Raw genomic sequence first — 15,184 nt, 5'->3', positions numbered from 1 at the left:
CCTCTGTAGATACACTAGTAGCATAGTGCTGTTTAGTGATGTAAAAAACGACTGATAATGGAGTTAGCTATTGTGTAGACAGCTCTCTAAAACTCAACTGTAAAACTAAAACTGAAATTTACATTAAAAATGATCATGCGGATCCATGTTGATAGATGGCAGTACAACATCTAACACCATTGTGGTATCAGGTATACACGAAGAACAGCGGTGCTAACGCTAGCCAAATAACTGCTAAATGCAGTTTAAACTTTAACACTTAAAGGTATAGTTCGTCTATAAATTTTAATTCTGTCATTTACTTTATTTCGAAGAATGTTTTTGAAAAATATGTCAGTGTTTTTGTGCATACAATGGAGTCCTAGTAAAACACCCCCCAAAAAAAAAAAAAAAAAAAAAAAAAAAAAAATAAATATATATATATATATATATATATATATATATATATATATATATATATATATATATATATATATATATATATATATATATATATATATATATATATATATATATATATATATATATTTTTTTTTTTTTTTTTTTGTGTTCCACAGTAGAGCGTAATGGTTTTGGAACGACATGGAGAAACCAGAATATCACCAGATTTGGGAGGGGACTCTATTTCTTCAGAAATGTGAAAGTCTAGGTTGAACCACTTGCTGTTCTTCAGCACATTTCATCTCTTTTCTCTCACACAAAACCTGACTGACATGCTTCTGGAAATAGCTGCAAGGAGGGAAAAATAAACAATTGAATTCTACCATGTTTCTTTCTCTGCACCTGACGGATTTCATGAGCTTGTTTTGTATTTCCACTAAACACACTGTCCTCTGGGTAATTTTGTCCCAACAAACATTAAATTGTGGGCCGTGTCATATCCTGCCCTGCAGGCTTGTCTAACATGACATCATGAGTTTCACGAAATTTCTTTTCTTTTTTTGTTTTGTTTTTTTGTTTACTGTTTAATGCAATACCATTTGATTCCAGTCCAAACATGAAGCATGCATGCATAGTTTCACACGTCACATTTGCAGAGCACACAAACATTGTTGCATTCCAACAGTATCAGATAAACATTCTAATCTATCATCTGCCAAAGCATCTTGAACCATCCCGTAGGTTTGCCTACATTACTATTACGAAAAAAGCAGTCAAACCATGTGCAGAAACCAGACTTTTTCCCATGTGCACGCTCTGGAATCTGTGGTATGATTAATTGAAAGGCTGGTCAACAGCATCTCTTGCGTTTTCAAACATTATGGAAAACCATCTGGAATTGAAATATTTTCACCCCTCTGGGTCGCGTGGCATGGCTTGACTCCGGTGGGCTACACCCCATTCTGGTAGTATTTAAAGAGGGGCTCTCTGCTCTCCACTTCACTACAGTCCAGCAGTCTAACCGTGATCACAGACACCAGACAACCAAAACAAACCCGTGGAGTGTGCTTCTGTTGGGAACTCTTTGAGGAAATGGCTGGAACAGTATTCACCAGATTATGCATCGTTTTCTTCTTGCTTATACATACGGTGAGTGAACACAGCAATAATATATTCAAAATTAAAGGATCTATTGCTATAAAATCTATGCAGAATTTACATAAATTAGCTGATTTGATTATGTAAGTTAATTATGTATTATTTTACTATCATTTGAAATTACATAATGAGATATAACAGACACATAGTAATTAAATAATCAGTGTACAAGTGTATGTTTCTGCTACTATCTGTAGAGTTAGTTGGGGATGTGGTTAGCATCTTAACTATAGTTTGGGGTAATTTGCCTAATTAGGTTTACTTTAATGCATTCTAATAAAGTTTCTCATGATTTAATGAGGAGATTATGTAAGTCATTATACTGGTTTGTGTTCGCATGTTATTTTGTGATGCTCAGACCAGTGATCTCAATGCTAACTGAATAAAAATATTCTGCATACTTTTAATGTATAATATTTATAAATACAAATTGTTTGGTGTTGTGTGAGCTACTGGATGTTTGAATTTTCCTAAAGGGATTAATAAAGTATTCATCATCAAATTGTATTTAATAAATATGCCTAATTTATTATTATTTACTTATATTTATTTACTGTTTTATATTCAGTATAGCAGTCACTTTTTAAACCTGTAATATTTTTCTACAACTTTTATTATTTTAAACGTGCTTTATGTGTTGAAATTATACTAGTGTAATTCCAAAACATCACTTTCCAAGTTACACGTTTACACAATCTGTAATGCATTTTGGCCCCCCGTGGCCATCAAGAGTAATGCGTATGGACTGTCTGATGACATTAATTAATCTGTCCCAGGCAGATAGAGACATTTTAGAATAAACAGCAGTCAAACAATGTAGAGAAAACAAACTTTTTGCTCTGCGCGTACTCTGGAATCTGTGGTATGATAAAATTGTTATTACCACATTTATGAGAGAAAGATTTTATGAGGCATTGCTAAATCTGTTGCAAGTTGAAAACCCCTAACATTGTGTCATTGTTCAATGCAGGCGATGTGCCAGGAATGCTCTCAGCCCTGTGACTGCCCGGCTGAGAGCCCTTTATGTCCTGTAGGCACCAGTCTAGTGCTGGACGGCTGCAGCTGCTGTAAGGTGTGTGCCCGACAGGCAGGAGAGCCTTGCTCTTTCCTGGAGCCATGTGACCATCATAAAGACCTTTATTGTGACTATGGTGTGCTCAGTGACACTGAGACAGGCATCTGTATGGGTGAGTATATGAGTGAAATGTTGTGTTTTTGAAATGTAATTTAAAGGCTACACATTTGTTATATAAAGAGGAGAGAAATGGAAATCAATGTTTCTGCATGCATTGCACTACACTTTTTGTCCACAAGCAGGAGCCTCTCATTGTTATGAAGTTGCCTTATGTCTGTTGTATGTGTTGCAGCTCAAGAGGGTCAGATGTGCGACCTGGGGGGTGTGATTTACCGCAGCGGTGAGACGTTTCAGCCCAGCTGCAAACATCAATGTGTCTGCATGAATGGGGAGATTGGCTGCGTACCAACCTGTGCCAGCAACATACGGCTGCCTTCTCCAGACTGTCCCTATCCACGACGCGTCCAGATCCCTGGCAAGTGTTGTGAGGAGTGGGTGTGTGACCAGATCCCACAAGAAGACACCTTCCAGTCAGCAATGGCTGGTAGGCCAATCGGCAAGTACAATTTTCTTTCATTTTGCTTCACTATGTTGAAACTGCTGCACCTTTTTCAAATCTCCCAATCTCCCAAAAGCCCTCTGTCATTGGGTCTGGGGGAGATGGGGACCACCTATGAATAAAATATAACGAAATATGAGTTTCCACATTTCGGGTCCTTTTCCATACTAAACTTATTTCAACAGCCCTTCACCATTACAAGTTCCATTTTCATATAAGTTGTTGTAACTGGCACATGAATTTAACATCCACTTTCTCTTCTTTCAGCATATAGAGAAATAACTGATCAGGGTGTCCAGCCTGAGAGTGCAAGGGACAACTGCATCGTTCAGACCACTGAATGGAGTGAATGCTCTGCCACTTGTGGCATGGGTGTGTCCTCTCGTGTGACCAATGACAATGAGCAATGCCAGTTGGAAAGGCAGATCCGCATGTGCATGATCCGTCCCTGCCACGCAGAGCTGGAAAAGGACATAAAGGTAAGATGGATTGAGAGTACAACGTAAAGCTGAAAGTAAACTTCCCTTGTCCATGTTCCACTCCGGACTGTATACAGTCAGCATTAAATAATTTTTGTGTCCATCCATGCTCACGATAAATAGAGTATACATTTAAAGGCATGGAGCAGAACATTGAAAATAAAGTATTTAATGGACCTTAAGGCTGAAATTATGGAGCCCTTGACATGATATGGAGGGGAAAAATAAAATACCTTGTGGCCACAAATTAAGAATTCGTAACCATGACATTCCTTTTTTTCCCTGATTTTAGTGGCTACGTTTTACCACTTTGTTCCCTTAATAAATCATGGCCATGTTGCAACTAATTGTGTTGCAATTTTTTTTATTTTTTTTTACAAGTTGGATATGAATTTGACAAATTCTTAATTTGTGGCCATGATTTTGTGAAGGGCTCCATACGAAAAATACTTTATGCAAGTATTTTTTATGTGATTGTGTTCTAAAGTGTGTAGCAAATCATAATGTCATGCATTGTTGCATGGTGCATTATGGCGGCCATTAGTGTAAAATGTGTTGTTGTGCTGTTCAGGTCAACTTCCGTCTTGGTTCCTGAAGAAAATATATTTTTTTAAATCAAAATAAACTAGTTAAGCAAGTTAGTTAAACTGTCACCATGTTTGCAGCTATTTAATGGCACAACATTTTTGACAGTAGAGACGAACGTTTTTATAGTACAGCCCATTTGTGTCTGCAAACAGGCACTAGTGATTTGAGCATGAAAAATGTAGAATACCTTGGCCTTTTTCTCTATTGTCTCCTTGAATATGTTTAAGGTTACCGGAAAAGTAACACAAAAACATATGCAGTATTGGACCCAGTGCATGCAGAAAGTTTGTTTCTGGCCTTTTTTCCCCCAGTAAATCCATAAAAAAACATCTTAAATATTAATAGCCCACCTCTTCCCAATTACAGAGAGGGAAGAAATGTGTGCGGACCCCAAAGAGTCAGCGTGGGATGCGCTTCGAGTTGTCTGGATGCCAGAGTGTTAGGCTGTATAAGCCAAAGTTCTGTGGGGTGTGTACAGACGGCCGCTGCTGCACACCTCACACCACCGTCACAGCCGAGGTGGAGTTCCGATGTCCCGAGGGCGACACTTTCAGGAAGAAGATGATGTTTATCAAGACCTGCTCCTGTCATCACGATTGCCCCCGTGAGAACGACATCTTCCTTGCCTCAAACTCACGGAGAATGATTGGGGACTATGATAATGACATGTGAGGAGCTGTCCAGTGTTACACACACACACACACTGACAATCAAGCACATGTGCACATGAGGCAGCTCCGTGTTTTACTGAACCTGTTTTACTCACGTCCTGTGAGCCTAAAAAAACTAGAATGTTTGACATGAAGTGGGCATTGATAATGGCCCCGCAAAACTTCTCGTTTGTATTTTGTGATGCTCTGAAGTCATCTGGCTGTTTGACTGGTCATGCTACAGCAGACCTGAAGCACTGAGAACTTTGTGTTACTAGGATAGTTCACCCAAAAATGATAATTCTGTCATCATTTACTCACCCTCATGTTGTTTCATGCCTATGAGATTTTTTTTTTTTTTTGGGGAACAAAAACAGGAGAGTTCTGAAGAGTCTTGATAGAGCTCTTTTTCATACAATACAAATCTGTAAACGCAGAAAAGGATCACAAAAACCCAAGGAAATAAAATAAATATAGTACAGACCATTTTAACATGACAATTTAAATCTGTAACAATTTGGTCACTATGAACTGTTATTGTAGGGCTGAATAATGTTTCTTAAAACATTCTCCTTTTGTTCACTGCAAAAAAAAGACAATTTGGGTTTGGAATACTGTGAGGTTAAATAATTATTTTTATAATTATGATTATTATTAATGATTTTTGGGTTAATGATTCCTTTAAGACATTGTGTACTAATGGAGTAGTTAATTTCAAGAACGTTTTCCTCAATACAGGAATAGATTGAAATGACAATAATGTAATCGTACAACTGATATGTATTTTTTCATTCATTTGTAAAATGTCATTGGATCATCGTTATTTACGATTATTTTTACCTTAAAAAAAGGAATGATATTTAACAACTGACGTAATACTTTTAATGTTTGTATCTAATTGAACCCAATCTTTCAAGTATGAAAATCTAAAATGAGTCCCAAAGTATTTTGGGAAGAAAACATTCCAACAAATGAGGCTCAGATAATGAGATACTGCCTATGTTGTTTACTGTTTATTTAATAGCAAATGAATGGAAAAGAATTGAACAATGACGAATACACCTTGTGTAAATACTGTAAGAAGACCGTGTACAGATTGTACTAATTTATGTAACTGTCGTTTAACTCTTAAATGTAGTTTTTTATGTGTACTGTATTACTCTGTGTTCATTGTAATCACCTGGCAATGATACCAGCGAGTTATTTTCTGATGCACTTTTATTTTCCAATAAAGAAATTATATTTTTATATATACTCTGTGGATTATTGAAGTTACCTATATCAACACTAAAAGGCAATGAAGGCAACAATTGAATGTGACTAATACATAAGTATAATTAATACAGCTATAAATGCTGTGACACAATTCACAAGTAATAGTTCTAGCATCACTTTGGCCACATTTACATGACATGGTTCAAGTGACCCAATTCTGATCTTTTTCCTCTCATGTGGTACAGATCGGATATGAACCACAAATGTGTTATCCTGATATTCTCAGATCGGGTTCAGGGGCCCGTTTCAGAAAGGAGGTTAAGTGAAAACTCTGAGTAGGTTAACCCTGAAATAAGGGAAACTCTGGGTTTTCTGTTTCAGAATGGGAGGTATGTCAAACCCGAGAAAGCAGGGTAAGCCAAGCCCGTTTCTGAAAAAGAGGTAACTTATACTCAGAGTCAGTTACCAGGGTAACTTACTCTATGAACCTAACCTGGTCAGAAGCAGGTTTTCTTTGGTAAACCCAGAGTTTCTTTCGTTCTCCTCCCCCTTTTCAAAGCACCAGCAGTGTTTAAATACTTTATTCATTCATTCAAACGCCACAAATGCTTTTCTTACTGAGTATTTTGGTCGTATTTCAAGTATAAATATAAAAAAAATTATAAATTTAATCTAAATCTAAAGTAAGCAAAGTTTACTTAAAACAAATTACATTTTCTGCCACTTGACAAAAATACAAAGTAAGAAAAGCATTCTTTGCAGGAACATTCATTGCTCATATTTTCATCATGAGGACACTGTCAAACTGACAAAAATGGCATGTCCTTTTATACAGGATCCTGACGTTCACTTGATAATCCTCTAGAAGTAACCTAATAATTCGAATTTCCTTTAGGATTTCCAGTGGTTGGACGCATTTATGACACTCATATACCCATCATCACACTTTCTGAAAACGGATTATTGTATGGAATGGAAGGATGCTGCCAGATGGTAGAACAAGATATATGGCATAACCACCACCACAGCTGTTAAATACATTTATTTACATTTTTATAGTCATCTTTATTTCCTACAAATACTTTATTCTTTTTCCTGTTGGGTGTTAATATTCTTCCTCCATCTCGTCTTCATCTGTCAGTGGTGCTGGTGTTTGGCTGGCCTGAGTAGAAGTCAATAATGTCATTACCCTGATTAATAAATGTAACCGGTGGGATCAGAGAACATTTCATTATGTGAAAAGAGCATAGACCCTTTTCACATTTCTGGGTTTCCGAAGCTGAAGTCGTCATAGTTGGGTTAACTCTTTTAGCGGTGAATGAGAGAATACATTATACATATACATATATATTTCTGTCTCCATTTGCTCAAAAGCAAAAGAAAAACTCCACAATAGTGATTTCACAACTTTCAAAAAGATGGAAAAATTACAGTGAGATTGATAACTCCAGTGAAAAGAGAGAAAGATGTTAATTTTAACTATCACTCCCATAGACGCTGTATTAGAAACACTCTCACAGCAGCGGTAACTTGATTTTTGTAATTTGATGCAAAAGTAATATAATACAAAGTATTAGTGTTATAAATGTACATACATAAAAAAATAATAATACAAAAAACGTTGCAGGATTTACGATATTGATGACCATTAAAACACGTCATCACAGTCTGTGAAAAGGGTCTATGTGGGAAAAGCTGCAGCACATTGGACACTGAATGATATGTATTTAATATGTCAAATGTTTGTAAAGTCATTAAACCTACACCCATGAACATTTTATGCTTAAAGCTTTTCCTGATTGAATTATGTTTTTTAAATTTATTTTTTTAGCTGCTGCCACATTCTTTGTTTGCCTTTTGGATACCATGAAAATTAAACTTAATTAAAATAATTAAGAATTAAACTTGTGTATTGACCCAGAAGTATGCAAAAGTCTTTTTGTTGGGTGCTGTTGCCATGGTGAATCGTAATTTCGGAGCTCCATTGATCGTGGCTTTTCATAGTTGGAATGCATGAGCTTAACTCAGAGTCAGTCTACTCAGAGTTGATTGAACTACCTCAATTCAGCTGCTCTGAAACCCAAAACTCAGAGTTTCCCATCTCAGAGTAAGTCAACTCAGACTTCAGGTTTAAACTCAGAGTTGGTTGAACCTCCTTTCTGAAACAGGCCCCAGGCCTCATATGTGGAAATAAATCTAAATCTGAATAGGATGCATGCATTTGCGTCTGCCATGAAAGTGGATAGATTGGATATTCCCCTGTCAATGTGAGTCTACATCATTGAAAAAGCAACAGTGGCGAAAGACGTCAAATCAGGTGGACACTACGGTGGCCCAGTAGTGCACAACACAACTAAATTTAAAAAGCATACATAAGTTCACAACACAACGAAATAAAGCCACAACACAACGAAAAAGCCACAACACAACGAAATAAAGCCACAACACAACGAAAAGGCCACAACACAACGAAATCAAGCCACAACACAACGGAAATGCTCCCGACAACTAGGGGGCTGTCGGAGTGCAGTAAAGTTCGTTTTCCTTGCATTGTTATAGATTCGCCAGTCTTACAAATATTTAAACACTACGATCAGTTTTAAGTGTGCAATTGTATATCGACATGAAATATCAATTCAAAATCACCTGTGTGCATTATAGCTGCATATTTATACCAAGCGCAACCTCCTGCAGTATCTCTTGAAGCCAATACGCAAGTGACTTAAACTGCAATTCATCGACTGACCACTAGGGACAGGCTCAAGAAGGAGCAGAATCTCATTGAGCCGCATGTTAAAATGCCCAACTTTACAGCAGAAAAACACATGTTTACAGCCTTGTACAAATTTTGGTTTTGGTCTATACGGCTAATTTTGCCCTTAATGACAACTGTGAGGGGGGTGAATTTTTTTTCCATTATATAATGTACTCATTCATTTACATTATATAAAGCTTTAAAGTCCTGCATAATTAAGGGCGTGGCCACTTTGTGTGACAGCCGGATAGCCATTTATCTGCTGTCTGTTAGTCATCACGTCACCTCAGCTTCACCCACGTCCCGCCTCTTTGCCCATTTTCTATTATCCGTGAGTGACGCATGATGATGCGCTGACAACGGCCAGCTTGACCCTACTTTGCGCTTCAAAACAGCTCTTCAGAATCCTATGGGTGACGTCACGGACACTTCGTCCATATTATTTTACAGTCTATGACTTATACTCGAGAACGCTTTTACCCGCTACCACGGCACTAAGAGAACACCTGCCAATTCCACCAAGTTGTTGAAACGTATAATTTGTATAAATTAGATTAGCTTTTTTTTTAAATGTTCAAATTCCAATGTTGTGTTGTGCATTACTAAGTCAGTTTTACCAATACAATCAAGCTGTGGAATTTTAACATGTCTATTTTTAAATGTAATTTTAATTAATACAAATTATACGTTTCAACCATTTGGTGGAAGTGGCAGACATTCCCTTAGGCGTCATGCACCGTGGTAGCGGGTCAAAGCATTCTCAAGCATAAATATGCAGCTATAATGCATGTAGGTGATTTTGAATTAATATTTCCTGTCGATAAACAATGGTTAGCCTACATACTGTTAAAACTAATTGTGATATCTTTGTAAGATTGCCAACTCTATAGAACAGTGGCAACTTTACCGTGTTCCGAGTGCCCCCGAGTGGTTGGGAGCATATCCGTTGTGTTGTGGCTTGTTTCCGCTGTGTTGTGGCTTGTTTCTGTGTGTTGCGGCTTGTTTCCGTTGTGTTGTGGCTTGTTTCCGTTGTTTTGTGGCTTGTTTCTGTGTGTTGTGGCTTGTTTCTGTGTGTTGCGGCTTGATTTATTTGTGTTGTGGCTTTTTCGTTGTGTTGTGGCTTGTTTCCGTTGTGTTGTGGCTTGTTTCTGTGTGTTGCGGCTTGTTTCTGTTGTGTTGTGGCTTGTTACCGTTGTGTTGTGGCTTGTTACCGTTGTGTTGTGGCTTGTTTCCGTTGTGTTGTGGCTTGTTTCTGTGAGTTGTGGCTTGTTTCTGTGTGTTGCGGCTTGATTTATGTGTTGTGGCTTTTTTGTTGTGTTGTGACTTGTTTCCGTTGTGTTGACCGCGATCACATGACTCTTTTCAATGCCCAGGCTGCAACAGGGGCTGTCCTCTTTTTCCTCCGCCTTAAGAGTGTTACAACAGAGGTGACACGGAGAACTGATGGCAGGGGTACACAGAGTTTATTTAAGCAGAACCAGGATGTGAGCAGATGAGGTGAGTAACAGAAGAGGTTATCCAGTGGAATGTTAATGTCAATAGTGATACTGTACGTCTGGTTGCAGGTGACTAGGAGAACAGGTCGATGGAGCGATGGAGACGGGGAGCCAGGAGACAGGACGAGGAGACACTCGGGAGACTGGGAGAACCGGTAGGTAACATTGGTGAGTCCGTAGAAGCAAGCAGTAGCGTGAGCATGTGCAAACGAGACAGGACAGTGACTGCGTGAATGCGTGGGGCATTTAGTGCAGGTGGTGATTGCAGTGATAATGAAGTGCAGGTGCGTGTGATCAGTATTCAGGTGACTGTGAGCGTTGTGTCTGGAAGAGGGTGGAGCCTGGCGTGCTTATGACATTACCCCCCCCCCCCCCCCACCCTCCATGGCCATCTCCTGAGGGCCGAGGACCCCGACGGCATGGTGGTCGACCTCTGCCCCGTGCAGTATTCAGGTGACAATCAATGTTGTCTGGAAGAGGGTGGAGCCTGGCGTGCTTGTGACAAAGAGACCAATGTTTTGCTGACCTATAAAGATGGTGTGGAAAGCAAAAGCTTGTATTATCATTTAATCTGAGTCCATTGAAAATCGAGCCATGTTTACTTACACGTTGTTATGCCAAGTGTATAGTGTAAGATATCGGATATGGGTCACTTTTAATAGAAGATGTAAGCTGATCATCAAAAAATAGTCAACGGATATAGTCAACAAAATCGGAATGGGAAAAATCGGACTCTTTCCTCATGTTCTTTGTTGTAATAAATGAACCTTAACATATGTTAAAATAATGGTAAAGTTAAATGAATTGTTGGAGATAATATGTAAAATAAATTTGATTTTAATAATTTTTCTGATGTTTTCACTAAAATAACCAAATCAGCAAGTTCACATTAGATGAAGAATTAGCAGGAATTATAAGAATTTAAATCATGATAAGTCTTGGAATGGTTTTAGCATAGCATTAAACTATTTAACTATGATATGCTGCTGTTACATAAATAAACATACATAAACCAGTTAGCAGATCTAGGCAGGTGGCACTGGGGGAGGTGGAGGGTCTCAGAGGAACTCTGATAGCACGCTGCAGGACCAGCTTACAGCAAACACTGAACCAGGCTATTTAAATGTCATCTGAGGCCAATCAGTATGGAAGGATATTGCGGACAATTTTCAAAAGGAATTGCAAATTGTATTTGTGTTTCCAATTTGTGGACGCATAAAATGTGACAATCCAACCGCAATTGCGAATCGTGCAGTGCCCTTTGCATTTTCGTTTACGCGAACGCACAACGACCGACACATTTCAAATGGAAAAGCAAAGTCTGTTTGTAATTGCATTTCCAATGTCTTACAAGTTGACATTTTTGAACAGCAATAGAAAATCATCTATATGCTATTTAATTTCCTCCGTGTCCTGCCACAGCCTGCACAAAAGTCAAATGGAATCACAATCCCCTTTCCACTTGCAATCAGGCTTGAGGGCGGGGTTTATTGATGTAGTCTGAAAGTAGGCCATGCCCTCGAGTGATGGAAAACGGGGGATTTGGCTATTTTTGTAATAAAAACCAAAGTTCAAACTCTTTAGTTCAAACAAAGTCAAAATGCAGAACTGATTGTATGTTCACCTTAGCCTGGATGCCAGCCGAACTTAGCCCCGCCCACAACATTTTTACTCGGGCAGTTCGGTCTGGAATTGATCGGTAGAGAAGTAATTATGCCCGAACAGAAACTGTTCGGACCAATGAAATTGTCAGGGCGGGCTTTAGACGATGATGGACAGATGATAAACAGTAACGTAATCATCCACGTCATCAAAAGCCGCTTGGGTTGAGTTTGTTCTAATCCTAAACGGAGAACTTGTTCGTATATGCATTCACCTTTACTATTTCTCTCAGAAATGATGATCGTGTTGGTAAGTACTCTGTGTATCCTTAAATTATTTTTTTTACAACACCGGCAAAGATCGTACACTAATCTTGTTCTTCTAACGTTAGGCTACTTATTCCAGCGTGCGTGCAGACAGGGTTGCCAAGTTTTTACAACAAAACCCGCCCAATTGCTAACGTTCCTCAAAACTAGCCAAAAACAAGCCCAATAGCTTTCCAGGGGGGGTTCTCCAGGAAAAAAAGGCATTTGGGGGGTAAAATATGTGTTATTTTGGCAGGGCTGGCAGCTAAAAATCGCATTCCTGGGTTTGTATATCACATTATTGGGGTCGCTTCAACCCGCGGACTTGGCAACACAGTGCAGTTGAGTTCTGTTGACATTTGACAACTAACGTTGTGCGTCGCTCCGTTGCTCTGATTGGTTGTAGGTCTATCCAATTGAGATCTTTCCTGGTTCGGTTGAAACACGCCCCATAATCACAGCCCAACGGAGCGGTCTCAGATTCATATTCTGACTAGAATTGAGTATGACGACGTCAGGCTATGTTCACCTGGCAACCAGAAAAAAACAGCAAATAAGAAAACTGACATGACTGCATTTGGTAGGCAATGTATCAGACACATATCATCATATTCCAGCGGACACAGTAAATTATCATGATGAGTTAAAATATGAGAATCTATAGAAACTTGACATGATGACTGGTGAGTTGTCCATATGATTCTGTGCTCAAGATCCAAGCGATAAAAAAGACAAGAAAATTACATTAGTGACATTCAATCGCAGTTCATGTTCGTTTCGGAGGATGATCTAATTTTCTGTTTAATTATAGCATTGTTAAACAGTGTTAACAGTGTTAAACAGGAAAATAATGCAGCATAATTTTATTCAGCTGTATAGCCATTCTGGAGAAAACGCTGATGTCATCAGTTCATTTCAATTATCATACAGTGACAGTGTGGGCTTTAGATCAATAATTCGATCAGTAATTTAGTTTAAATGGTTAATTTAGTTTATTAATTAGATTTATTTCAATGTTTAGTTGAAAAATTGAGTGTCCCCAACTGAGCACGCCAAGCCAGAGGCAACAGTGGCAAGGAAACCAAAACCCCATCAGGTGACCTAATGGAGAAAAATAAACCTTGGGAGAAACCAGGCTCAGTCGGGGTGCCAGTTCTCCTCTGGCCAATTAACAAACAGCGTATTATTATTATTATTCTGGCAGCTTTACAGCTCAGAGGTCATAATAGATCTGAATATTTGAGGGACCGGGGGCAACATGCTGGAGACGGGTTTATTGAGGATGATATTGATTAAATAATTATTAAAGTGCAATATTCGAATGATCGGAGGCAACACGCTGTAGAGGGGTTTATTGAGGATGACATATCGATTTAAGTATTATTTAATTGTAATATTCGAACAATCTGAGTCAACACGCCGGAGACGGGTTTATTGAGATGACGTGTCGATGAGGCAGTTGCAGGGGGAGTCTAATCACGGTCTCTGCAGACACTTCAGGGTCCTGTGTTGGTCTTCTCTGGGCGCAGGTCCACCATCTGAACTGGATACGGCCCTGATCCGGCTGACTGCAGTAAACCTCGGGATAAAACAGAGAGACTATCATTAGCGTAGATGCCATTCTTCTGATGATGTAACGAGTACATCAGGTGTTATGGGAAGTGTTCCCGGTTCCGGCTGACCTAGTTAATGCAGCCTAACAATCATTTCATTGAAAAAGTGTTTTATGTGTATGCCACAGTAAAGAGATGTGTTTTTAGTCTAGATTTAAACTGACAGAGTTTGTCTGCTTCCCGAACAATGTTAGGAAGACTGTTCCAGAGTTTCGGAGCTAAATAGGAAAAGGATCGACCGCCTGCAGTTGATTTGGATATTCTAGGTATTATCAACTGGCCAGAATTTTGAGACCGCAGTAGACGTGATGGAGTATAATATGTTAAGAGCTCGCTCAAGTATTGGGGAGCTAAACCATTTAGTGCTTTGTAAGTAATAAGTAAGATTTAAAAATGTATGCGATGTTTAATAGGCAGCCAGTGCAGTGTTGACAGAACTGGGCTAATATGGTCATACTTCCTGGTTCTAGTAAGAAGCTGCTGCGTTTTGAACCAGCTGGAGTTTATTTATTAAGCAAGCAGGGCAACCACCCAGTAGAGCATTACAATAATCTAGCCTTGAGGTCATGAACGCATGAACTAACTGTTCAGCATTTTGCATTGAGAGCATGTGCCGTAATTTAGATATATTTTTAAGATGATAGAAAGCAGTTTTACCGATGCTAGAAACGTGGCTTTCAAATGAAAGATTGGTATCAAAGAGCACACCCAGGTTCCTCACTGACGACGAGGACTTGACAGAACAGCCATCAAGTGTTAGACAGTATTCTAGGCTACTACTTGTGGAGCTTTTTTGTCCAATAATTAAAAATTCATTTTTTTCTGAATTGAGTTGCAGGAAATTAACAGTCATCCAATGTTTTATATCAGCCTTGCATTCCGTTAATCTTGTGAATTGGTAAGTTTCTTCAGGGCGTGAAGAAATATAGAGCTGAGTATCGTCAGCATAACAATGAAAACTAACGCCATGCTTCCTAATGATATCTCCCAGTGGTAGCATGTACAGGGTGAAGAGTAGCGGTCCTAGCACTGAGCCTTGTGGTACTCCATACTGAACTTGCGATCGGTGTGACATATCTTCATTTAATACTACAAACTGATAACGGTCGCATAGGTATGATTTAAACCATGATAAAGCAATTCCACTAATACCTACATTATTTTCGAGTCTATTCAAAAGAATGTTGTGGTTGATAGTATCAAATGCAGCGCTAAGATCGAGCAACACTAATAGAGAGATACAGCCACGATCGGATGATGAGAGTAAATCATTTGTAACTCTGATGAGAGCAGTCTCAGTGCTATGAT

At 38.8% G+C, this 15,184-nt stretch overlaps 1 protein-coding gene across 1 annotated transcript; it reads left to right on the top strand.

Annotated features, from left to right (window-relative positions):
- The first annotated feature begins 1,163 nt into the window (after window positions 1-1,163).
- Window positions 1,164-6,140, top strand: ccn2b (cellular communication network factor 2b). The gene is made up of 5 exons (XM_079828966.1): window positions 1,164-1,530; window positions 2,510-2,726; window positions 2,907-3,170; window positions 3,441-3,652; window positions 4,607-6,140. The coding sequence occupies exons 1-5, from the start codon at window positions 1,474-1,476 to the stop codon at window positions 4,910-4,912; spliced, it is 1,056 nt and encodes a 351-aa protein (XP_079685092.1). The 5' UTR covers window positions 1,164-1,473; the 3' UTR covers window positions 4,913-6,140.
- Window positions 6,141-15,184: the final 9,044 nt, after the last annotated feature.

Source organism: Gobio gobio, assembly GCF_949357685.1.
Source record: "Gobio gobio genome assembly, chromosome: 11".
In the NCBI taxonomy this organism is placed as follows: domain Eukaryota; kingdom Metazoa; phylum Chordata; class Actinopteri; order Cypriniformes; family Gobionidae; genus Gobio; species Gobio gobio.
Note: the sequence above shows the minus strand (reverse complement) of the source record. Positions and strands in the feature narration are given on the sequence as shown.